At 35.9% G+C, this 26,261-nt stretch overlaps 1 protein-coding gene across 2 annotated transcripts in view; it reads right to left on the reverse strand.

Annotated features, from left to right (window-relative positions):
- The window catches only part of RANBP17 (RAN binding protein 17), a 458,652-nt gene that overhangs the window by 113,005 nt on the left and 319,386 nt on the right, over positions 1-26,261 (reverse strand). For both annotated transcript variants that reach the window (XM_037799252.1, XM_037799251.1), the window contains 4 exons: positions 25,534-25,607; positions 24,397-24,477; positions 13,383-13,446; positions 13,181-13,289 (listed from right to left, as the gene is read on the reverse strand). In XM_037799252.1, the coding sequence (XP_037655180.1) occupies positions 13,181-13,289; positions 13,383-13,446; positions 24,397-24,477; positions 25,534-25,607 (328 nt within the window). The remainder of the gene's footprint in view (positions 1-13,180; positions 13,290-13,382; positions 13,447-24,396; positions 24,478-25,533; positions 25,608-26,261) is intronic.

Consider the following 26,261-nt stretch of genomic DNA (forward strand, 5'->3'; position numbering starts at 1 on the left):
TCATTTCTTAACTCCCCACTGCCCCTTCCCCCATTTCTCTTAACCCAAACTCTACTTTTCATCTCTATGGTTATATTCTCTGATAATTTCTTTGTGTTTACTGTGGGGCTTAAAATTAACCTCTTAAATCCATATCAATCTTGTTTTTCTTTGATACCACCTTCACTTCAATAGGACACATAAACTATGTTCCTATACTCCTCCATTCCCCCACCTTTATATAGTTGTCTAAAATTACATATTACATTGAGTTCAAAACCACTGATTTGTCATTAGAGTTTGTGTATTTTATATCATGTAGGAAGTAAATAGTGGAGTTACAGTTCAAAAATTATTGACTTCTATTTGTATTCCATTATGGTTGGAGAATGTGCTTTGAGTATATTCAATTTTTTTTTTTTTAATTTCTTGAGGCTTGTTTTATGTCCCAGCTTATGATCCCTTCTGAAGAAACATCTGTGATCACTAGAGAAAAATGAGTGTCCTGGTGATTTGGGATGTAAGGTACTATATATGTCTGTTAAAATTCTCTATATCTCTTTCCCCTTTCTTTGTTTCTCTGTTGGTAGGACTCCCTTTAGTATCTGAAGTAGGGCAGGTCTTTTATTGGCAAACTCAGCGTTTGTTTGTCTGTGAAAAATTTAAGCTCTCCCTCAAATTTGAAGGAGAGTTTTGTTGGATAAAGTATTCTTGGTTGGAAGTTTTTCTCTCTCAGAATTTTAAATATGTCATGCCACTGCCTTCTGGCCTCCACGGTGGCTGCTGAGTAGTCACAACTTAGTCTTACGCTGTTTCCTTTGTATGTGGTGAACTGCTTTTCTCTTGCTGCTTTCAGAACTTTCTCCTTCTCTTCAGTATTTGACAGTCTGATCAGAATATGTCTTGGAGTGGGTTTATTTGGATTTATTCTATTTGGAATTTGCTGGGCATTTATGCTTTGTGTACTTATATTGTGTAGAAGGTTGGGGAAGTTTTCCCCAACAATTTCTTTGAATACTCTTTCTAGACCTTTACCCTTCTCTTCCCCTTCTGGGACACCAATAAGTCTTAAGTTTGGATGTTTTATTCTATCTACCGTATCCCTGAGATCCATTTCGATTTTTTTGATTTTTTTCTCCATTCTTTCTTCTTTCATTTTCTGTTCTGTGGACTTCTAGGACACTGAGACGTTGTTCAGCTTCCTCTAGTCTTGTATTGTGAATATCCAGAGTCTTTTTAATTTGGCCAACAGTTTCTTTTATTTCCATAAGATCTTCTATTTTTTTATTTACTCTTGCAATGTCTTCTTTATGCTCTTCTAGGGTCTTCTTTATGTCGCTTATATCCTGGGTCATGGTCTTCTTGATGTCCTTTAAATGCTTTGCCATGTTTTTGTTTCTTGATTGCAGTTCTTTGATTAATTGTGCAAGGTACTGTGTCTCTTCTGATATCTTGATTTGTGTGTTTGGAGTTGGATTCTCCATATCGTCTGGTTTTATCATATGCATTAAGATTTTCTGTTGTTTTTGGCCTCTTGGCATTTGCTTTGCTTGATAGGGTTCTTTCAAGTTGTAAAAAAAAATACCTATCTAATTTTTCAGAAACACAGTTTGGTGGCGTGCACTTTCTCTAACCAACCAGCAGATGGCGACTGTGAGTCACCTATACCCCTCAAGTCAGTTCTCTACCTTGTTCCCTCGGTGTGTGGGAAAATGATTCTTGTGGGGTTCAGCTGGAGAACTCAGTTTGGGTGTGTTGCTGGAGCCATCTGCCCTGAATGTGGGGCGTGTGTACAGGTGGCCAGGGAGGAAGGACAGCTTTAATATTCAAATCCCCCAGGTTCCTGGAGATTCGAGGCTGCCGCAAGAGTCTGAGCCTTCATTTCATTTTAGCCCCAGACCCTCTCTCTCACTGTCCCACAAACCACCGGACTTGGCGTAGTGTCCCTGGGTTCTCCAAGCGGGTCCCCCTGCCCAGCCACAATCCTCCAGGACCTCTGCCGAGGGAATGCCATGCTACATCACCAGTGCACGCCATCCCTCAAGGGAAGCCGCGGGCCACCGGGCCGTGCCAAGGCGCTTTCAGCTTGATGCAAAGATGGCTGAATGGGGCATTTTAACACCCCCTTCCTTGCACAGTTCCTCTTTCCCAGCTCCGGAACAACTGGCGGGGCTCTGGGCTGCGGGCATGGCCCCGGGCAGGAGTTTATCCAGCCCTCGGGGAGCCAGCTATTAGCCGTGGGGTTTCTTTCTGCTTCCGGCTCGCCCCTCCATTCCCCCGGCCCCGAGGGTATCTGCAGCGGGCTATCTTCCAGGCCAGACACCGAGAGGCCAGCCCAGACCCCTCTTGCTGTGTTTTACTGCGTGGTTCCCACTATCACAACTGCAGCCGCTTCTGGGTTTTTCCTTTTTTTTTAAAAGAGCCAGTTGGTCTCCAAACGCCAAACCCTGGCTTCCCCAGACCGCCGCGCAGCTGCAGGTCTTCCAGCCAGCTTACTCACTCGTCTCAGAATGCAGACTCCCAGTTTCACCAAGTATACGGTCCCTGTGAAACTAGGAGACCTCGTCCAGCTGGTGCATTGCTGTAACCGGTATTCTGGGTCACTTTCTGGTTTTTATCTAGTGTTTCTCACAGAGGTGTTTTTTTGCCCTGTCTCACCTAGCTGCCATCTTAGTTTCTCCCAGCCATGTAATCTTATTCCTCTAAGATAAAGTATTTTCTCAATGGGGAACTGTTAAAAAGCAGTGATAATTATCAATGCAGGCAGATAAAGGTGCTGGGAAGTAGATGCTTTGAGTCAGAAAACTCTAAGTTTTCTGGCTCTGCTACTGTTAGTTGCCTACTTTTGAGTAAAGTTACTTCACTTACATAAGCCTTAGTGTCCTCATCTGTAATTAAGAAACATAATATTTACATCATAAAGTTAGCTGTGAGGATTAAATGAGAAAACATCTGTAAAGCCCCTCTTTTTATGCCTGGAACTTAATAAATGACAGCCATTATCATTTTTATTGTCTTGAATTTAACATGGACTTCAGTGACTATGGCAATCAAATAAAACATGACCACCCTTCCTCTGGGAGTAAAGCTTTTACAAGGTAAGGATGTCCACTCAGAACAAAGATAAATCTAAAACTTGAATATTTCAACCCCTCACCTACTTTACTCAGCCACAGATCCCAAAATTTCCTGACTTTACCACTTTTTCAATCAAAATTTGACTGCCTGAGGCAAACAGGGATACCAGGAACACAAGAAACAAGCCACCAAAATGTGTAGGGAGAAGTCAAGAAGCAAATACTAATAAGAATAATGTGGGCAGCAATTCTACGTAAATGTCACTTCCTGAGAGGCCTTTCCCTTACTTATAACAGCACCCATAACACCCCTGGTGACTTTCTAACTCCATAACCTGCTTTTCTTATGGGACTTACTATGACTGGCTATTAATTTCCATATTTATTCATTTATTGTTTGTCTCCTCTACTAGAATGTAAGGTCCCTGGGGAGAGAACTTAGTCTGTTTTGCTCACTGCTATTTCTCCAGCATCTACAATAGGGCCTAGTGCTCAAGAAACACTTATGGAATGACGAAATAACAGCATTTGTTTGCTGAATGCTTATAATGTGCAGGCAATGAATTTAGAACTTAATTTATTTAACAAAGATTTTGTAGTATTTACTATGTACTACACCTCACTGTAGCAAGTCATTAATGGTCATAACAATCCTATGAAGTTGTGTGGCTTACTTCATTTTATATGTGAAAAAAGAAGGGCTCAAAAGAGTTAAGTAGCTTGCCCACATCATACAGCTAGTATATGTCAGTGAGCTAGGATACCCATGCTTACGTGCTTTAATCCCAAGCTTATGCTCTTCCCTGTGTGGGGGTGGAAGGCAACAGAGTTGGGACCTGAAGTCAGTGGCACAGAATCCCGAGTTTGGACATGCATGAAGTCAGAAGAGAATGAAGAAAAATCAGCTTGGTTCTGGCGAGGAGAAAGGAATTCATAAGCAACCACTTGAGTGTTTTTTTCTTTCCCCCTCAAAACAGTTTTATTTACTCACCACACAATCCATCCAAAGTGTACAATCAATGGCTCTCAGTGTAATAACAAAGCTTTGCTTTCATCGCCACAATTAATTTTAGAACATTTTCATAGCTCCAAAAAAGAGAAACCCCATGCCCCTTATACACCCGTATTATTAACACTTGGCATCGGTGTTGCTCCTTTGTTAAAACTGAAGAAAGAACATTTAAGATATTATTGTTAACCACAGTCCATAGTTTGCATTAGATGTATTCTTCCCATATACCATCCTATTATTAGTACCTTGTAGTTGTGACGTACATTTGTTCTAATTCTTGGAAGAACATTCTGTATTTGTACTGTTAACCAGATTCATCATTCACAACAGGGTTCACTATGTTATACAGTCCCTTGTTTTATCCTCTACTTTTCCTTCTAGTGATATACATGACCCTGAAGTTTTCCTTTCAGCCACAATCACACATATATGATTCAGAGCTGTTATTTACACACATGATAATGTGCTACCATCACCTTTATCCATTTCTAAACATTTGCAATCAGGCTTATAAAAAATTCTGCACAAATTAAGCATAAGTTTCCCCATTCTCTATCCACATTTTATCTTCTGGTAACCCATATTCTAGATATTAATGCCATGAGTTTGCTTATTAAATTTAGTTCATATTAAATCATGGGATTATACCATATTTGTCCTTTTGTGTTTGGCTTATTTCACTCAATGTAACGTACTCAAGGTTCATCCAAGTTGTCACATGCAACAGGACATCATTCCTTCTTACAGCTGAATATTCCTTTACGTGTAAATACCAAAATTTGTTTATCCATTCATCGGTTGATGGACACTTGGGTTGCTTCCATCTTTTGGCAATTGTGAATAACAATACTATGAACATTGGTGTGCAAATGTCTTTTCATGTCCCTGTTTTCAGTTCTTCTGAGTATATACTCAATAATGGGTATGCAGATCATATAGCAGTTCTATACTTAGCTTCCTGAGGAACTGCCACACTGTCTTCCATGGTGGCTATACCATTTTACATTTCCACTAGCAGTGAATGAGTGTTCCTTTTCCTCCAAATACTCATTTTTCTCCAAATACTCTTCAAACGCTTGTAGTAGTTTTCTGTTTGTTTAATAGTGGCCATTCTAGGAGGTGCGAAATGATATCTCATTGTGGTTTTGATTTGCATTTCCCTAATAGCTAGTGAAGTTCAGAATTTTTTTCATGTGCTTTTTAGTAATTTGTATTTCCTCTTTAGAAAAATGTCAATTCACGTCTTTTGTCCATTTTTAAATTGTGTTATTTGTTTATTGTTGAATTGTAGAATGTCTTTAGGTATTCTGGATATTAAACCCTTATCAGATAGATGGTTTCCAAATATTTTCTCCCATTGAGTAGACTGCTTCTTCACCTTCTTGACAAAGTCCTTTGAAACACAAAAGTATTCAATTTTGAGGAGGTCCCATTTATCTATTTTTTCTTTTGTTGCTCATGCTTTGGGTATAAGGTCTAAGAAACCACCACCTACCACAAGATTGGAAGATGCTTCACCACTTCTTCTTCTAGGCGTTTTACGGTCCTGGATCTCATATTTAAGGTTTTCATACATTTTTGAGTTATTTTTGTATAAACTGTGAGATAGGGGTTCTTGTTTACTCTTTTGTATATGGATATCCAGTTCTCCCAGCACCATTTGTTGGAGAGACCGTTCTGTCCCAGTTGAGTAGACTTGGCAGCCTTGGCAAAAATCATTTGACCATGTTGTCAGGGTCTATTTCTGAACTCTCAATCTGAGTCCATTGGTCCACAATATCTATCCTTGTGCCAATACCATGCTGTTCTGACCACTGTAGCTTTGTAATATGCTTTAAAGTCAGAAAGTGTGCGTCCTCCAACTTTGTTCTTCTTTTCAAGATGTTTTTGGCAATTCAGGGCCCCTTACCCTCCCAAATAAATTTGATAATTGGCTTTTCCATTTCTGCAAAGTAGGCTGTTGGAATGTGGATTGGGATTGCATTGAATCCAGAAATCAATTTGGGCAGAATTAACATCTTAACAACATTTAGCCTTCCAATCATTAAACACAGAATGTCCTTCCATTTATTTAGGTCTTCTTTAATTTCTTTTAGCAATGTTTTATAGTTTTCTGAATATAGGCTCTTCACATTCTTTGTTTATTCCTAGATACTTGATTCTTTTGGTTGTTATTGTCAATGGATTTTTTTTTTTTTAATTTACTCCTTGGATAGCTCATTACTAGTGCATAAAAATACTACTGATTTTTGCATGTTGATCTTGTATCCTGCCACTTTGCTGAACTTGCTTATTAGCTTAAGTAGCTTTGCTGTCATTTTTTTCTGGATTTTCTAAATATAGGACCATGTCATCTGCAAACAGTGACAATTTTACTTGTTCCTTTCCAATCTGGATGGCTATATTTCTTTTTCTTGCCTAATTATTGCTTTAGTTAGAACTTCTATCACAGTGTTGAATAGCAGTGGTGACCTGGGCATCCTTGTCTTGTTCCCGATCTTAGAGGGAAAGCTTTCAGTCTGTCACCATTGAGTAAGATATTAGTGGTGGGATTTTCATATATACCCTTTATCATGTTGAGGATGTTTCCTTTGATTTCTGTTTTTCAAAGTGTATTTTTCCCCCAAAGTGTTTTTATCAAGAAAGGATGTTGGATTTTGTCAAATGCCTTTCCTGTTGTCAATTAAGATGATCATGTGGTTTTACCCCTTCGATTTGTTAACATGGTATATTACATTAGTTGCTTTTCTTGATTGAATCACCTTTGCATACCTGGGATAAATCCCAATTTATTATGGTGTGTAATTCTTATGATGTGCTATTGGATTTGACTTGCAAGTATTTTGTTGAAGGTTTTTGTTTCTATATTCATTAGAGATTGGACTGGAGTTTTTTTTTTTTTTCTTGTAGTATCTTTATTTGGCTTTGGAATTAGGGTGATGTTAGTCTTAAAGAATAAGTTAGGTAACGTTCTCTCCTGTTCAATTTTTTGGAAGAGTTTGAGCAGGACTGGTATTAATTCTTCTTGGAATGTGGGGTAGAATTCACTTGTGAAGCTATGAGGTCCTGAGTTTTTCTTTGTTGGGAGGGTTTTGATGACTGATTCACTCTCTTTACTTGTGACTGGCTTGTTGAGGTCTTCTATTTCTTCTTGAGTCAGTTTAGGTTGTTCTTGGGTTTCTAGAAAATTGTCTGTCTTAGTTTGCTAATGCTGCAGAATGCAAAACACCAGAGATGGATTGGCTTTTATAAAACGGGGATTTATTTCGCTACACAGTTACAGTCTTAAGGCCACAAAGCGTCCAAGGCAACACATCAGCAATCGGGTACCCTCACCGGAGGATGGCCAATGGCCTCCGGAAAACCTCTGTTAGCTAGGAAGGCAGCTGGCATCTGCTCCAAAGCTCCGGCCTCAAAACGGCTTTCTCCCAGGACGTTCCTCTCTAGCAAGCTTGCTTCTCTTCAAAACATCACTCCCAGCTGCACTCTCTTTCAGTCTCTTTGAGTCAGCATGTTTTATATGGCTCCACTGATCAAGGCCCACCCCGAATGGGCGGGACCACACCTCCATGGAAATATCCCATCAGTTATCATCTACAGTTGGGTGGGGAGTATCTCCGAATCCAAACATTCCAACTTAATCCCCACTATTATGTCTGCCCCACAAGATTGCATCAAAGAATATGGCTTTTTCTGGGGGACATAATACATTCAAACCGGCACATTGTCCATTTCATCTGAGTTGTCTAATTATCACAAAATAAGTGCTCAGTAAATATTCAGTTAGGAAACAAATTTTATTGAGTGCACTGTTAGAGGCACTGTCTGTCACTAGGACCTCAAAATGAGGCAAGTTCAGTGCCCTTAATACAGCACTTATTTTGTGATAGGAATTGCTTTAGGCCCTTTCATATATCTTCATCTTATTTACACCATGCAACAACTCCTCAAAAACCATAATTTCCATTTAATAGATGAGAAAACTGAGGTTCCGTATAGTTATTCTCTCCAGGGCACCAGAACTGTTTACTTCCTAGAAGAAAAATATACTTTCCACTGTTTTTCTAGAAACTACTCTCCAAGTTTCATCCCTGAAGCATCTCATTCTCTGGGGTGCTCTGGACTCTACCCTCAAAACCAGGTAAGTTATTAAAACTGGATCTGGACATAATGGGCTGCTTTCTGCCTACAGGGCCAGCTAATTAGTCTTAATTATCTCATTATAGATGCTAAGTATTTCCAGCTGCTTCTTTAACCCCTTACTGGCCCTCCCTCCCCCATCCATGTCTATTTTCTAGATAGTCTCTGCCAAGTCATAGACACAAATGATACATTGATGCATTCTTCTTGTCTATTAGGAACATTAGCTATTTCTGATCAAGTCCCTCACTTGCTAAATCTTCCCAGAATATTTACTCCCTGTGTTCCTTTAGTTGCAAGAAGAGATATGCTTTGGCCAATTATGAGACACAGAACAGATTCTGAAAATTACATTTGACTTTCAATGACCATAGAACTGTAATATACCTATATGGAGCAAATAACAAACATGAATCTGGCTGTTTATTTCATAGTAGCTTGGAAAAGGATCCCTTCTCTCTTCCTCTAACTGCCCTCAAACCCCAAATCAATCATCTGATCCAAATAGTTCAAATAAAAATGAAGCAGAGAAAGTTACATTTTCCAACTGATTGAGAAGATGGAAGGTGAAGCAGCAACTTAACAAAAGTGAATGAGAATGTATGGTCAGAGAACTACCAGTTATATGACTGGGCACATCATTTAATCTCTCTGAACTTCAGTTTTCTAACAGATAAATAATGGAATAATACCTATTTCATGGGACTATTGTGGAGATCGAATAGGATAATGTATATGAAAGAGGTTTGCAAACTATAAATTTGTAAACAAATATTAGTCATTATTAACAAGAAAGGAAAGTTTCCTTCCTTGGTGTATTTTTACTTTCATCTTTAATAGCTATTTCTAAAACACTCTTCTCTTTTTACCCAAGTCATTTGCTTACTATTTAAAATTTCTCAAAGTTAAGCTAGAGATATCATCAGGTGCCAATTACCTGTTATAAGCCACAGAGGTAGTTGGACATTGTACTAGCCTTACCCCTAAAGAAAGAACTATCTCTTAACGGCCATAAACACCATTTTCATGTTAGTATCCTTGTGATTATTAAAAAATAAGACTGCTTTTTAGAGTCTGAACATCTGAGGAAAACACTATTTATTCAAATCCTATTGACATGCTTCTCATTTGAGTAGTTCAATATCAGGTGCAATTCTCAATCTGAGTTTGTTAACAACTTATTATTGCAAATAATAATACTTGGCTCTCAACAAAATGATAAGCTTTGTTATAGTTCTTTTCTGTACTTCCCCTTTCTGATATCTGTCAATTGAATTCACCTCCATTCATATTAAACAAAAAGAAGGATTTTTAATTTATTCAAGTATTTTATGCTGAACACCTCTCTAGAGATTCTCCATTTACTGGCTTGGGTAATACTATCTTTCTGTTAGCTTATTATTTTGACAAAGCTAATTTAAAAATAATCTAGGGAACTTTAAGAGTTCTAGGAAGGGCCAATACATATGCACTTATGGTTGGCCACCGATCTTTTCCTGCACGTGTGCTACCTTGTGAAGGGATTTTTTTTGGCATTCATTTTTACAATTTCTTATAATACAAAAAATACATTGCTTGGAAAGGGAAAATATTCTGATGATGAACTGTGTTCAATTCTGTTCTTTATACAAGTGAACATTTCATTTAGTTTAGCTGAGGAACAATTGGATAAAACAGAACAACTGTTTATTGACACACACACACACACAAAACCTCCCATTTTCATCTCAAATACAACCTGGGGCACATAGCATCTAATTAAATTCATACAAAGTACAAATTATTGAAGAGAAACCAAAATGCACTTCAAAGTAAATACCAATTAATATGACACCCAATTTCTTTCCCCTTTTCTAATCATTCCAGTGTGCATGGCTTATACACAAAACAAACAACGTATTTTGTAGGATTCAATTAGAATATGTTTTATATTTCAATCCAAGAATCACATCCAATGCTTTGCAAGCAGTTTGGCCAGATGAAATTTATTTTTGATTCTTAAAAAAAACCAGTGATATAAAAAAGACACCCTCCACATTTTTTTTTGTTTTAATTTGAGAAGGATTCTCATTACCTAATACTTTAATTTATTTAATACATGGATCTATGCATCTCTTGACAACAGCACTATCTCTTTCTCCCTTGTTTCCATGACAGTAAACACACAATAGGAAATAACATTCCTGTCAAACCAGTTTGTTTGTGAGACAAGGCTTCAAATAATAGAAACTGTGTTCAACAACACTCAAAAAATGATCCTCTCTAAAGTAATCTACTTTGAACAGAAAGCTACAAGCAACTAATTGGTCATAAAAGTGGCCAAGTATAGCTAATCACTTGTGAAAGCAATCAGCCATTTGATTTGTTTTGCCTTGGAGAGGCCAATGATCAAAGCTACATCCAGAGAGGACCTGGCAGGCAGAGCTGATTCCATGTGCCACAATGATAGCATCTTAGTAACAGTGTGCTTGACCGTCATTCATTCAACAAGTATTTACTGAGCATCTACAATGTAGAGACACTGAGCTTGGTGCTAGAAACAAAAACATGTAAAAGGCAAAGTCCATGCCCTGAAGGAACTCAACATATTTTGGGAAGAAAAGCAACTTTGATTCTTAACAAGGGAAAGAAGCTCTGGTAATATATATCACAAATCATCACTTGATGCTTATAATATACATATAATTATTTAAAAAATGAAAACCACTGATAAATAAAGAAGGGGTTTCTTTTTAAACAACGTAAAAGTTCCATGAGGGAAGCCGCATCCAGATTTGATTTACTTATACTGAGTACCTACTGTGCACCAGGCATTTTCATATAGCATATCTTCTGTTTCTCCCAAGGTGTCTAATAAAGGGCTTGCAATGTAACAGAAATTTACCCTTATTTTCTCTTTAACTTTGAACTAAAATATACCGATTTATCCTTTTTATTATTACAAGTTAAATATATCAAAGAGATCTAGTCCTGGGAAACCTAATAAAATTCTATTAGTTATTCAAATTATATATGTTTACTTCAGTTTCTCATACCTTCCTCTTTACAATAAGCAATACTAAATAAAAGTAAATTTGTCTTCAAAAAGGCAGGGAGCAATGCAGGGTCTTTCTGGGTATCATCATGAATATCAATTATTAATGCAATGATAAGTGCAGTGGTGCTGTGAATACAGCTGAACACAGCTCAGGCTCTGATAGTGTTATTCCGTTCTTTAAGCTACAGCAGATATATGGTAGGTTCCTTTGTCTGTGATGACCATATGACAAAGGACACCTTGAAGTTCTGAGGATGTGAATGGCATGGATCTAGCTTTAGAAAACCTCTTCCAGATATTTCTCTTTAACTTTGGTCCCCCACTTCTTTCACTCTGTCTGACATGGTCATTAAAGAATACGTTCAGGTAGACAGGGGTTTCAAGCTCTTCTTTAATGCTTGGACAACAGGGGAAAGAAGGCAAGCTTCTTGAGGACAAGGGGCCAGTATGCTGATTCCTCTTTGTCCTGCCCTCAGAGGACAGTGTACAGTGTACTCTAAATGACTGTCAAAAACAATAACAAAGAGTCTAGGGCTGCTGCTCTTCTTTTGAAGGCAGCAGCCAAGAGGTAATATGGGCTAGTGTGCAGTATGCAAAGCTGTCACTCAGATCTCCCACTTGCCTAAGGTAGCAGATGATTAGGTTTTGCATGCCTGGTTTACACTCTTCAAATATTTATAGACAGTTCTCTTTGCCTCCAGCCCTAGTTGTCAAATAGCCAAGTTATACATACATGGTTCTTTTAATCTTTCCTTAGAAATCAATCCCGTGCTAAGCTTCTTAATCATTCTAGTTGCATTTCTCTTAACTTTTGGCTGTTTGTCTTTCTGGTAATTCATTCTGTCGAAATGCATGAAAATAATACAGGTGTGGAGCACAAAGGGGTTTAGTCACTTTTCCATTCCAAAGTTTAGTGCCTTTTATGTGCAAAATGAAGTTATCTTCTTTCCTTTTGTATGATCATGTTATTAAAAAATTCATATTTAAGGTGATGGATCAATCAATACATTGCAAGATAAAGGAAGATAAAAGTATTATCAGTATTATACTCTCTAAGGATGATATTGTCATTGACTTAATCCTCTTCACATGACTATAACAGATTAATTTAATCTGCAGTATTCAAATATGGGGGAAATGGGAATACAGAGTGACATGATCACCACAGAGAAGCTTCAGAGCCCATCCCATGGATACTTCTAACTTTGGCTTCTCAATGTAAAAAATTTTAAAATAAGTTAACTGTTCCCATTACAAAAGGAATATATTAAAGAAAAATGTAAAATAATCAGAATTGGGGAAAAATTGCCTATAGTCCGTTGCCCAAAGACAAGCATTTAGCATTTTTGAAGAATTTCATTGCAGCCTTTTGGATGCATTGTTTTTTCCCCAATAGGTATGATTATGCCATTTGCACAGTTTAACACCTTGCTCTTTCACTTAATATTATAATACAAAATTTCATGTATTATATTATCTTCAAATTATTATTTTTAATGACTACATACTATTTCATCAAGTAAGTGGAATTTTACAATTCCCTGTTGTTGGATATTTACATTGTTCCCACTTTTTCTCTAGTTTAAATGCCACTACAAAGAAAATCTTTGCGTGTAAAGCTTTTCTGTATTTAAGTTTATTCCTAGATTCATAGCAATAAAATTAATGGGTCAAAGGACATCCGGAAAAGAAATTTTGAGGTAAAGAATCAGTGCAATTGCAATTTGAAGTGAAAAATACTATATTAAGTATAAAGACTTTTCTTTGGGCTCTAATGCTAACAAGTGAACACTCAAATCTTAGAAAGTTGTAGAAAGCTGTCAAACATGGCAAATTCTAATAAAACAGATATTGTGCTCACTGGTATTACACTTCTTTATTCATACAAGTATACCGTTGATGCCTTATCACTTAAGCTCAAATTCTTAACCTTACCTAGATCTACCATCAGAAGGCGAGTGAGGGCTGTGTAGAAGGTGGTTCGGCACCTGAAGTCACTGAGACTGTAACTGTCACTGATGCCAAGAAAGGGGAAGTGTTCACTCTAATGAAAGCAAAAGAGCACCCAAAGTTACTAATGCTTTACACCTATACTATCAGGAAAATTCTAGTCATCAATTAGGGAAATAAGACTTACCGTGTGGTTTTTTAGCATGAATTTCACAGCATCTATCTTCACAAGTTTTTTTAAAAGGATATAGGTACTATAAGTTAAGGAATCTGGAGAAATATAATTATCTTTTTAATATTGTAATAAATCACAAAATAACACAAATGTACTGGCCTAAGTTTCTACTTATGAAGAACAAATATTATTTTTAGAGAGTATACCTATAGAAATGTCTTTCATTTTGTTAAGAACAAAAATCCATTATTAACCAGTGCAATTACTTTTCATATCTTATACATATTCTAGTTATGGAAAGGAAAAATGAATTTTATAATTAAGATAAGAACTCCTTTAGTATTAAAGTCTGGATAGTGGAAAATTAAAACTGACCCTTTTTTACATTTTGGGTGTAACTTGAGAATTTCTTTTTACTTAACATTATTTCATAATAAAATAATTATAAAAGGCCCATAATTGGCTATCAAGAAAGAGAAAATTATTCAATTCTAAGAAACAATGAGCCCAGTTAGGAGAAAACTAAGGAAGTTCTGCTTTTGATGAAAAAGATCTGACCATAATTAGGAATTTGTAGCAGATCGCATGTCACCAAATATTGAAGGACGGGCTTAAAAGAACTAATATTTCTCAAGTACCTACCATGTGTAAGACATTTTACATATGTTAACTCACTGACTCTTCATAATTGCACTGTTAAATATGGTTTATTATTCCTGTTCCATAGATAAGGAAACAGAAGCTCACCCCGAGATTACACAACTATGGACTGATAGTTTGACTCCAGACTGTGCTTTCCATTGCATCACATTCTCACCTGAGCAGTTCAATTCAGAACGAGAATAAACTTGACAAATCATAAACATGATCGCAAGGCCTAAATCATTTCTGAAAAATGCTGTCATCAAATGCTGACATCAAATGATGTCATCTAAGAATGTCTAGCAGTATGCCAATACCCTCTTCTCTTTATCTTGGTCATGTGTATTTTCTACTGTAGCCAAGACATCTTTTGGCCATTCCCTAGATACTTATTCATGCCTTTTTGCAGGCTATAATAATTTTAAATGGCTCCATTCATGTGCAAATGAAAACACTGGCTCCCTTCCTTTCCTTCACATCATTTCTCAATATAGAACTTTGTATATGTCTCTGTACAGTGATACCAATTGTGATGGTTGGGTTCATGTGTCAACTTGGCTAGGTGGCCTAGCTGTCTGGTCAAGCGGGCACTGGCCTGACGATTGCTGTGAGGCTATTTGAGGCTGGTTAATAAACCAACGGGCTGGTTTGTCAGATCATCAGTCAATTGACTGCAGCTGACTGATGACTCATCAAGGGGCATGCTTCCACAGTGAGAGAATGCAATTGGCTGGATTTGGTCCGGGTGATCAGTTGGAGGCTTATAAGCCGGATGGTTAGAGAGACCTTCACTTCTTCTTCAGCTGCTCAGTGAAGCTTTTCCTGGGGAGCTCGTCAAAGTTGCCAGTTCGTTTCCTGAGGAGTTCGTCAAAGTTGTCGGTTCGTTTCCCGAGGAGTTCGTCGGACGTCTTCCTTGGAGTTGACAGCTTGTTGACGGCTCTGCAGAATTTGGACTCGTGCACTCCCGCAGTTGCGTGAGTCACTTTTACAATTTGATAATAAGAGACATCTCTCATTGATTCTGTTTCCAAGGAGAACCCTAACTAATACACCGATACATCTAATTTTAATTTTAGTCACTCAGTGTGGTTATGAAAAAGTGGAAAACACATTGGAACAGGAATCAGGAAACCTGGGCTCTAGGCCTGATTGTACCATTGAATCAGCTGGACAAGTCTGAGTAATAAATTCAGCCCATCTGAGCCTTAGTTTCCCTGTTCAACAAATGAAGATGTAATCTATGCCTAAACTACCCCACAGGATTGTTGTGAGGATCAGATGATGAAAATGCCTTTGCTAATTATAAATCAGGGAGGAAGGCATGAAGATGCAGAGAATCATCATTTAAGGAAAGTTTACAACCTGCAAATGTTAATTTTCTTAATTCCATGAGATAGGTAGTACGACTTCTAATTTTCAGATGGGGAAAAAAACTCAAAACATTAAATAATGTGTCAAAACACAACCAATTAGTATAACTTAGATGCAAGAAGTCCTTCTGACTCCCAAGTAGCCATTCTAGTTGCACATTAAGCATGTGTAATTGGCTGACCTCCATATAAGACCGTAAACTTTCTAAGGGCAGGGACACCACCTACGCATTTTCCTCAGTGTAATGTTCTCAGTGGGTGCTCAATGGACTGTCTTTCTGGCAGACTCAAGAACAAGAAAAGCAGGGCTGACAGGTAGCAGGTCCTTCTCTGCCTACAAAAGATGCAGATTTGATGATTTCCCCCAGTGTCAATCACTGAGCAGAACTGCTATTCAAATGTCATTCAGTTAAGTGGGGGTGGAAATCAATAAAGTAAGAAATATTTTAAGTAATTACCAAATACAATTCTCTTAAAATTGCAGAGTTAACAGTGACAGGGTCTATGGGCAATAAGAATGTTGCCATTAATAAGAATTTTCCTATCAGGTCTGTTAATAAGCAACAAGTCATGTTTTGACAAGAGAATATTTACAGCAGCAATAACAGAACATTCACAGGAAGAATCTCATCTGCCAAAGACACATTTTCTGCAGAACTGCATCTGGGCACTCTATAAAAAGGTGAGCCTCACTACCTTTTTTTTTTTTTTTTTTTTTAAATTAAATTCAGTTTTATTGAGATATATTCACATACCATACAATCATCCATGGTATACAATCAATTGTTCACAATACCATCTTATAGTTGTGCATTCATCACCCCAATCTATTTTTGAACATTTCCCTTACACCAGAAAGAATAAAAAATAAAAGTAAAAAAGAACACCCAAAGCATCCCCCCATCCCACCTTATTTTTCATTTAGTTTTTGTCCCCACTTATCTACTCATCCATCCATACACTGGATAAAGGGAGTGTGATCCTCAAGGTTTTCACAATCACACTGTCACCCCTTGTAATCTACATTGTTATACAATCATCTTCAAGAGTCCAGAGTACTGGGCTGGAGTTTGGTAGTTCCAGGTATTTACTTCTAGCTACTCCAATATATCAAATCCTAAAAAGGGTTGTCTATACAGTGTATAAGAATGCCCACCAGAGTGACCTCTCGACTCCATTTGAAATCTCTCAGCCACTGAAACTATCTCGTTTCATTTCGCATCCCCCTTTCAGTCAAGATGTTCTCAATCCCACGATGCTGGGTCCAGATTCATCCCCGGGAGTTATATCCTGTGTTGACAGGGAGATTTACACTCCTGGGAGTCAGGTCCCACGTAGGGAGGAGGGCAGTGAGTTCACCTGCTGAGTTGGCTTAGCTAGAGAGAGAGCCTCACTACCTCTTAATTACATTCTAAAGAAAAAAAATAGTTAAGAATGAAGTTTTATTTTTTTCAATAAAGAAAAAAATAAAGAAAAAATATTCATCTGAATATTATATTCCCTTATAGAAATTCAATTGAAAGCTAGTTATGGTCCTTAAGAGGGTCTGTAATGTAAAAAAACAAACAAAAAAAGGCAAATGGGCATATCATCTTCATGATCTTTATACTTTCATCTTATTCTTCTCTAAGGGACTAGGGTTCTTACAAGTTGTGCCATTTTGATTTGGTGGGAGCACTAGATAAATTATGTTGATATCAAGTTAGATTTCAGAGGCCCTTTCAGAATAGTTCAGAGTGGTAATTGTGGTAATGGTGATAGCAGCAACAGTAACAGTGGTGGGAGTCCAGAGCAGTGAGTAAGACAGCTGAGTAAAAGTCAAACATGGAGTGTGGATGTGGTACAGCCAAGGTTAAGATCCAGGTCTGTCTGACTCTAAAGTACGTGCAAGTTCTTTTTACTAGGTTATGTCATATCCATCTTATTTTTAAAGAGGATAATGTTCCTACAGAGATCACTATCTTCTTGAAATACCGAAACTGGAACCTGGTCTCAGAAGGCACAGGGTTCCTGAAACCTCTTCTTTCAGGAGGGACCAATTCATTAACGAGCTATCACATCCAGGATGAAGCAAACTCCATAGTCCGGCCAATGGTAACTCACTAAACAAAATTTCTGTCTGCATCCACGTGATTATAAAAATACTGAAGAAGGGGAAGACGGTCTTACTGACAGTTAGTATGACAGATAGGGAATGGCAAAAAAAGGAAGACAGAATGGTATATTTTGTACATGGATGAAAATTCTGAAAATCTGTATCCTGTCAAGAGGAGGATAAATTGAGAATAAGCTGGTTTTTTAAGTTACAGAAATACCACACACTTTAGTAGCTGATGGGCAGAGTGCATCAAGTAGGAATTCCATTCATGGTGTCAGGCTTGACTAAGATTTTTTCATTTTGTCAAATCTAAAACACCACTGATCATACCACCAAGAAAGAAAAAGTGCTTTAAAGTTCCATCAATTGTAAGACATTTTCTATTTACAGAGGTGTTAAAATCTGAAAAAAACTCTGTTTTAGAATCAGCGTAGTATTTGATATACGATATTTGCTAAGTGTAAGTGGGTGGGTGATGGTGCTGATCTAGGCAAATATTTAAAAGCCGTACATGTTTACAAAGAGTTTTTGCAGATAGAATTAGATCCTGATAATAAAAGAAAGTTCACAGGTAAGAATATTTCATGTGGGCAATTACTGTAGATAGACGATGGGTACAAAGTAAAGCTACTGATACATACATTTAGTTATTCCAAAAGTAGGATTATGCTCATAAACCCTACCAAACTAAAAAAAATCCAAACAGGTATACTCAGGATGAAAAATCTTAAGGGGTACTACTAATTACTTATACCTAGGATATACAGATAAGAACTAGGTATTCAGGAATACTAAGCAAAATAAAAGATGATAGCAAAGAAAGTGAAAAGAATATTTAGTGAGTGCCTACAATGTGTCAGGGTCAGTAGTTCAGTAGTACTAGGTGCTTTATTATTATTATTAGATAACATAAATATAATTATATATTTATTATTTTATTTAATCTTTACAAAACCCTAAGAGATAGATAATATTCCCTTTCTACAGTTGAAGAAACTGAGGCTCAGAGAAATGAAATGACTTGTCCATGTTCTTTTGGCTAAGATAGTAACTAATGATTACAATTATTTCAGGATGACTTTACTAAGGAAGTGAATCTTTAGCAAGAACTGAAAGTATGAAAGAGACCCAACTGAATGAGTCTGCCAAAAGAAGAATGGCATATGTGGTGATTCAGTGAAAGATTATGAAAGGTGTCAAGGCGAAGGTAAAATAAATTTCCTTGGCTCATGTATAAAGTAAAATTGAGTGGTGGGTCAGGAAATTAGTTATGGGAACTCAGTAAATCAAGTACTGTTAAAGGCCTCAAGTTCAAATCAAGAATTTTACTTTGACTTGAGAAGGAAGTGGAAGTGATTCCGAGCTTCTGGGAAGAGGAAGCAAGAATCTAAAGAACCTGGTGGAGGTCCGAATAAGGGGGTTACAGAAGAAGAGTAGAGATGACTCTCATATCTGATTCCAATACAGAAACAAATAGAGCAGATAAATTACAGGATGACTTTTACATTGAATGATAGAGACAGAAAACAAAGAAATGAATCAACATTTCTTTGGGTGAGAAATGTTTATAGAAGTATGCCTGAGGGAATTATGCTGATCCTAGCTTTATTTAACATTCTCACAAACCATCTGGAGATGCCGGTATTCACTGAAATAAAGCCATATATTTTGGTACTATTACACAAAAGCAGAAACACTACTGTTTGATACTACATATTTCCTGTAACAGACATGCCCAATTTTACTTCCATTCTTTACCCATATTTCATTCTAGACCTTAGTTCCTCATCCTCTACTTTTTCTTGATCCCCACCTCATTCAGGATTCACAGCTCAATGGTGGGAAGATCAGTGATTGGGTAAGGATGTCTGATTTCCATATTTCTTGGTAATTTAAAAAACTGTTTCTCTAAAGCTTTGTATTTAAGCTATGTCTTTAAATGCCCTTGAATAAAAAAGGATCTCTGGAAGCAGCCACATCAAAAATGTCACATACCTAGATTATTTTTAATGTGCAGATTTTCAGAAAATTATATGTAATTTATTTGAATTAAGATTAAAAACAGAAAAAGAAACTATGCTAATAAAATAACAGACTTTGAGCTGTTAGAAGAAATACAGGAAAGGAAGTTCAGAGTCAGCCTCAATTCTGGTAGAATTTAAAACACTTGAGGGTGGGGTCTGTGTCTCATTTGTCCTTTGCCCAATACTTAGCAAATGCTTAAGAAATATTTGCTGTATTGAAAAGAGGCTAATAAAATAACATAAATTATTAAGATAAGTATGGAATTTAATTTAAAAATCACTATTTTATTTTTACTCAAAGTTAAGGGTATAGCTCTCCTTTATGCACTTAGAAACAAAGATAAATGAAGCTGGAAAAGGTTAGGGGTTGAAAAGTACAAATTATGGTGACTAAGTGACTTTGACAGAAAATACTCTTTGGATTGTAAACTAAAACAACTGAAATATACTAATAGATAAAGAGATTTATGATGCATGTGGATAGGAATTATATTCACCAAATTCCAGTGTAGAGGAACTAAGGGGAATAGTATAAAAAGCCTTAGCGAGCTGGCCTGAAGGCAAAGGGAAGGCATTACCATGTCCTTATGTAAGAAAGGAATAAGTTTAGTTTTCACAGAAACAGCATGGAATAAGGGAAATGGAGGCAAAACCAGTTTAAACAAGCCCCAGACAAAGAGAAGAGAGAATCTGCCTGCTTCTTATATGGAAAAGTAACCACAGTTACTGGAATGTAAAGAAATATGAGGTAAAATCAGAGGCGGGAACTCACAGCAAAAAAAAAAAAAAAAAAAAAAAAAAAAAAAAAAAAAAAAAAAAATTGGGGGGGATAGGCTGATCAGTTCAAAATCTCAATAATGAGCTAGTTGGCTCTCTGGGATTGGCTGTACAAATTAAAATCTCAAAAGATGAATTAGTTAGTGTTCTCGGATAGGCTGTAACCTCTGTAGTACCCAGTCAATGAGAAAACGGGAGGGACTTGCGAATTAGGAGTAGGAGATTTAAAAATCGCCATTCTCTTCCTCTGGCGCGCCAGCCTTCTACGTGTTTGGCTGGACGCCCTATCTTGCAAGATCGTAAATAAATTCTTTTCTCCTCCAGAACCGAGTGAACGTTTATTCCCTTACAGGTACCGCTTTATTTCCGACACTTATGTGACAGAAAACCAGGGCCAGCTTTATGTGAGTGGACCTGGGCAACACACGTAGGGTCCCGTGCTTAGAAGAGCCAATGCTCTGCTGGTAAGACTTTAAATTTTTAATACTGTTTGAACAAGGAATACCACATTTTCCTTTTACGCTGGGCCCCATGAATTATGTAGGTGGTCCTACAACATGGAGTCATTAATTCTAAGAATTGTTGAAGTTAACAATATCAAAAGGGTAAAAAGTTTGGATGGAGTTTATGAATTTTATGGGGTCTGCTTTTAAAAAGCCAAAGATATTTCAGGTTTTCTCAAACCTTTCAGGATGATGTAATACAGGGCAACTGCCAACAGAGGGCCTGATAGAGAATGAAATTTCCTTTTTTATTATCTGAAACCCAAAGTGAGAGACATACGTGTCTGTAGTAAATCTGAGTAGACGATGAATTACAGTACAAAAATTGATCAATTGTTTTTCAAAGGAAAGAAATTGAAGTAATGATTAATGAACAAAGAATTTTGGAGGAAATGTAAAACTTTTCTCCCTCTTCCTCAGCATTTAAAATAAGTTTATTTGATTACTTTGCATGATCTTTATTCTTTCTCCAGTTTCCCCAGCAGCTTCTTTGTTCTAACCACGTGAACAACCTCATCCCTTTCCCATTTAGATACAAATCAGAATTTCTGACCAGAAAACATTTTGAAGAGGAGGAAGGATCCCCAAGTATGCACCTGACTCTAGAGGACTGGCCCTGGACGGAGCCCTTCCAGCTCTGTACATGTCACAGAAGCTATTTAGACCCAGGAATTCCTAAAATTTAGTCTTGAAAATTTAAAGAGCAAATTAAAGTTATTCAAATGTATTTGCTAAATGCTTTATATATGCCCATGTAATGAATCTGATAGGAAAACATAAACTTCCTCTCAAAGGGGTTACTGCATTTTAAAATTACAATCGTCTTACCAATTGGGAAAGTTTCAAATTTGGCAAACAGCAACCTGGGTTAAAATGTAACATGCTATCCACAGTTACAATCTAGGGACCTATGTAATGGCAGCCTCCCTGTAAATTATTTTTTAGGGAACTAGGCTATCTCTAAAAATGTCATGTCTGCTTTTCCCTAGTGAGGACAGAGTCCTGTGGAGAAGTGTATGTGGGAGAAATACTGCCTTTCTGTTCAAGACACAATCCAGCTCCATTTTCTAATTAGTTCAGGCTGCAGTTCTCAAAGTATGGTCCCAGCATCAGCATCACTTGAACCTTCTTAGAAATGGAAATTATCAGGCCTCAGCCAGAGACTTCTCAAAACAGAAACTCTGGGGGTGGGGCCCAGCAATTTGCATTTTAATAAGACTTCTAGGTGATTCTCATGCTCCTAAAATTTGAGACCACTCTTTAAGAAAACTGAACAGAAGACTTTTTACACTTCCTAAAAAAGAGGCTCTTTTGTGATTTCAATTTCCAAACAAGTGGTCAGAATATCAAGGTTCACAGAATGATTTTGAGCACCATAAACACTGAGTTAGCTTCACTCTGAAGCAGATAAAATAGAAAAAAAAACACAAAACCCTAGATATCTGAAGACCTACTTTATACAATAATAAATATACAAAAACTTTATTTTATAGTAAGAAAATAAGCCTTTGGGTTTCATATTTTAAATAAAACTATTTGAATATTAATATACTAACAGATTTCCATTAATATGCCAATAGCTGATGATTTTTATCTTGCATTATCGTTCTATTGCTGAAGAGTGCCATCTTATTTTTAACACAGAAATAATGTATTGCTTTAAAATCAAGATTAAGAAACACATTATGATAAAGAAACATATTGCAAACAACAAAACATGCATTAGGTAAGCAGCAACTGCACTGAGATACACCACTCACATATTTCACTACGTAAATGAATTCAAAGATATTTCATGACTGATCAGCTAGAAGGGACATAATGATTTATAATTCAAATAACTGAGCACTGAAATCAAATTGAGCTAATATATATTTCTAAATATGCAAACCTGAAATAATTGTTAAAAAAAATAAATAAATGTATTTATGTTGAAATAACTTGTATCCCTAGTTTAAAATATTACAGCTTTTAAACTTTTATTTAACAAGTTTTCTGAATATACAATTTTTTAATTAACTTCAGAATTAGTGCTCATGAGCAATAAACAGCTTGAAAAATAAAAGGTTATAATTTTAAGATTAAACAATACTTAACAGAATATGATAGGAAAAGTATCTTAAAGAGCAGATACAAATAAATTAGGCATTATATAAATTATACTAGAAAGAATACTTATCCAATTAATTGTATATTAAATTTTAATTTCAAAATAGAAAATAGGATAAATCTAAACAATAGATATGTGCTATAAAAATAACATAGGCTTCTTTCTAGATAACGTGCTTTCAAAGTAATTCATTGTGAAAAGGCCGGAGTTTGCAATACTACGAAGTACTTATAAACCACTTCATATGTTAGAAATAAAGAGTATTTCAGCATTATTATTTAAAAAAAAAAAAAATACAGGTTGAGTTTTTTTTAATAAGAAAAAATACATATCTTTAAAAGCCAAATGACCACTGGAATTGGGTTGTACATCACTTTCCAGTAAAAAGGAAAAACAGCCTGGACAGGTGTAATTTATCATTTTTCTGATTTAATATCAAAGAAATATATTAAAATAATAAAAAGAATCCTGAAATCCTCAAAATTTGTAGTGATAAATAGCCCTCCCTGTCTTTATTGCATTATACCTACTAACAGAAATATTGCATGGTGGATTTTGCCAGACAAGGACGATTATTTTCCAATAAAAAGTTGCATATTAAATTCCAGCACAAAAGTGGGTGTTTAATACTTTTGAAATCTTTTATGGTTTGCTAGGGAACACAATTTTAAACTTAACTAATACAAACATATTCCTGGAGTGAACTTTCTTCTGTCTAACCCCACCCATTTTCAGAAAGTTGTTCTTATATTAAAATATCAGCTAATCATAATGGTTAACGAAACCAACACTTAATTTTTCACAACTCCTATATATTTGATAGCTGACATATAAAAGACAATCCACATGCTTTTCTCTCATTGGTAGAAACATGACAACAGTATCAACTACAATCTAATAAGATTAGACGATTCTTGTTTTAAACATTTAATGTATAAAGGGAAATCTTATTTTAGAGTACATTGGTGGGTCCAATAATCAAAGGAGCTGTCCAAAAGCTTGAAATGTTCTTCCTATTACTCTTTTGCTCCTCTCTACTAATGAAAATAACATTCTTTTCAAATGAAGGATATTTTAAATATATTTACTCAGGAATTCAGTTTTTAAAGGGTAATATTTTTTATAACATTTTGACCTTCTTAAAATTAGTTACACATTTTCTTTTAGAACAAGAACTTCCTGACAATTATGGAAAATCATGGGCTGAAACACATTTGGGTTGCATACTTTCTTATGTAACTATTTATTAACCTGGGTAGGTATAAATATAACTAACTAATTAGGAATCTACATATCCATATAAATTCAATTGTGACTCTGAGTAAGTGCTTCACAGCATACAGCTAATATAAACCTACAGTTACAGATAAAGCTAAACAAAATGGCTTTTTATTAAATTTTTAAAAACTTGCAAAAATTATAAACAAGGAAAATACCTGGCCAATAGAATGAGCTTGTTGGACTGTTTATAGACAATATCATATATATAGTGAAAAGGATATCCAACAGAAAGGTCATTTAGGAACTGAAGAGTCCTTGAAATTACAGGTTCACATCTTCCCCAGTATTTAAGGTTTGTAACACTAAGTACAGAAAAAAAAAAAAAAGGTTTTAATTATGAGTAACATATTTGCTTGAGTAGGGAGAACCATGGAAATACAAAAACATATTTATGTAAGTTTGATGACCTAAATCACAAATATCTCACAAAGTGAAAAGCAATTTCAAATACCAAAGGAACATTTTCTATTCTATTCTTTTTATAGCGCATTCAAAATTATTTACCATCAATCTATAATGAACATCACTCTCCAAATGGTGTATAATTCTATAAATTTAGTTTCGTAAAATAAAAAGCTGCTTAAGTGTATCACAGAAGAAACATTAAGTCTGTATTCAAATCAGGTATATTAGGGAGGGAAAATAGGCGTTCCAAAGAGAGTCAAATAAAGGCTTACAGTTATTGCCAAGAAATGAACCATAAACTTGTGGCTCCAAGGCTCATTTCTTAGGATCATGATTATTTATCTAGATTTGTTCTCTGCAGCAAAACAATGCTGTCTGTTTGTTAAAGGGAATCCATTACAGTGGAATGCCAAGTGGAGGCATACAAGTTTAGGCTAAGTATGCAAAGTCATGCTGATGACTAGAAACTAGTTAATTCTGCTAATTATATGGCTAATTGAAGGATAACCTTCCATGAATACCTCTCCAAAAGACAGAGGTATCTGTTGGAATCAATGAATGTCCTCCTGTGAGCAATCAGACCTCTCAGTAATTCTAATTTGCAATAATCTTTTCAGTTGGCCTTTGAAATTGGGTTTTTTTTTTTTAATTAGAAAAAAAATGCTGCCCAATTTACCTTAACAGTCATCAGTAAATATTTTTAAACCATGTTTCTATATTGCACATTGCTAGTTGTATATCCACACCTTGACAAATTACAATATCTTTCAGATGGTATTTGAGTTTTAAATATGTGAAATTAGCTTACAATGCTAACATTCCAAGAATTAAAGCATAATTTACAAATGTTTTATTTAAAACACTATCTGTAAGATTTACAAACATTAAAGAGATCTATTTGATTTAAAACAACAGCAAAATAAAAAAAACAAAGAATCAAAGAAGGAACTCACATTTTCGTCATGAATGTTTCTAGAACATGGTTGTCATCTGTTATTCCTAAGACTTCTGACATACGTGCATATACCTGCATGAACACATTTCATTGTCAAAAGCTTTATCATTAATATAGATTTTCAAAATTCAAATTAAACAAATGTAAGGTTAAATGTATGGTTGCAGCTATGCTAAAGAAAGGAGTGGCTGGAGAGAACAAATGAAGGATTATAAAACAAATTTTATAATTTTATAATTTACTAACATTTTCTTGCAGGAAGTACCTCCCTTGTTTTGAAATTCATACACATACACACACCCATTTTACTCCCAAAACACCACATCAATATATATTTACAAAAATATTTTTTTTCCTTCAACTAGTAAACCATCCCTTTCTCAAAGATGGAGGTAGGCATGCAATGGGCTATAAAATGCAGTGCTTCAACAGAATGTCCTAACATTTAAATAATCTCCATCTATTCCAGATTTCAGCAAAACACCAACTAATTCAGGATGATGTTAGGAAGTTGTAAAAATATGGATTAAAAAAAAAAGTTAAATAATTTATAGACATGCTTCTCAAATATCCCCTAATTAAGCTCCCCCAAATATAGAGGTAGGTCTTACTTTCATGCAGAAACTGAAATCCCAAGTTCAGGGATTCTTCACTGAAAACATCAGGGCCTGGGAATCCACTGAATTTCCAATTAGGGAGTGTTGGTTGCAGAGTTTGGGGTGCCAC

The sequence above is a fragment of the Choloepus didactylus genome, chromosome 11 (genome assembly GCF_015220235.1).
Source record: "Choloepus didactylus isolate mChoDid1 chromosome 11, mChoDid1.pri, whole genome shotgun sequence".
In the NCBI taxonomy this organism is placed as follows: domain Eukaryota; kingdom Metazoa; phylum Chordata; class Mammalia; order Pilosa; family Megalonychidae; genus Choloepus; species Choloepus didactylus.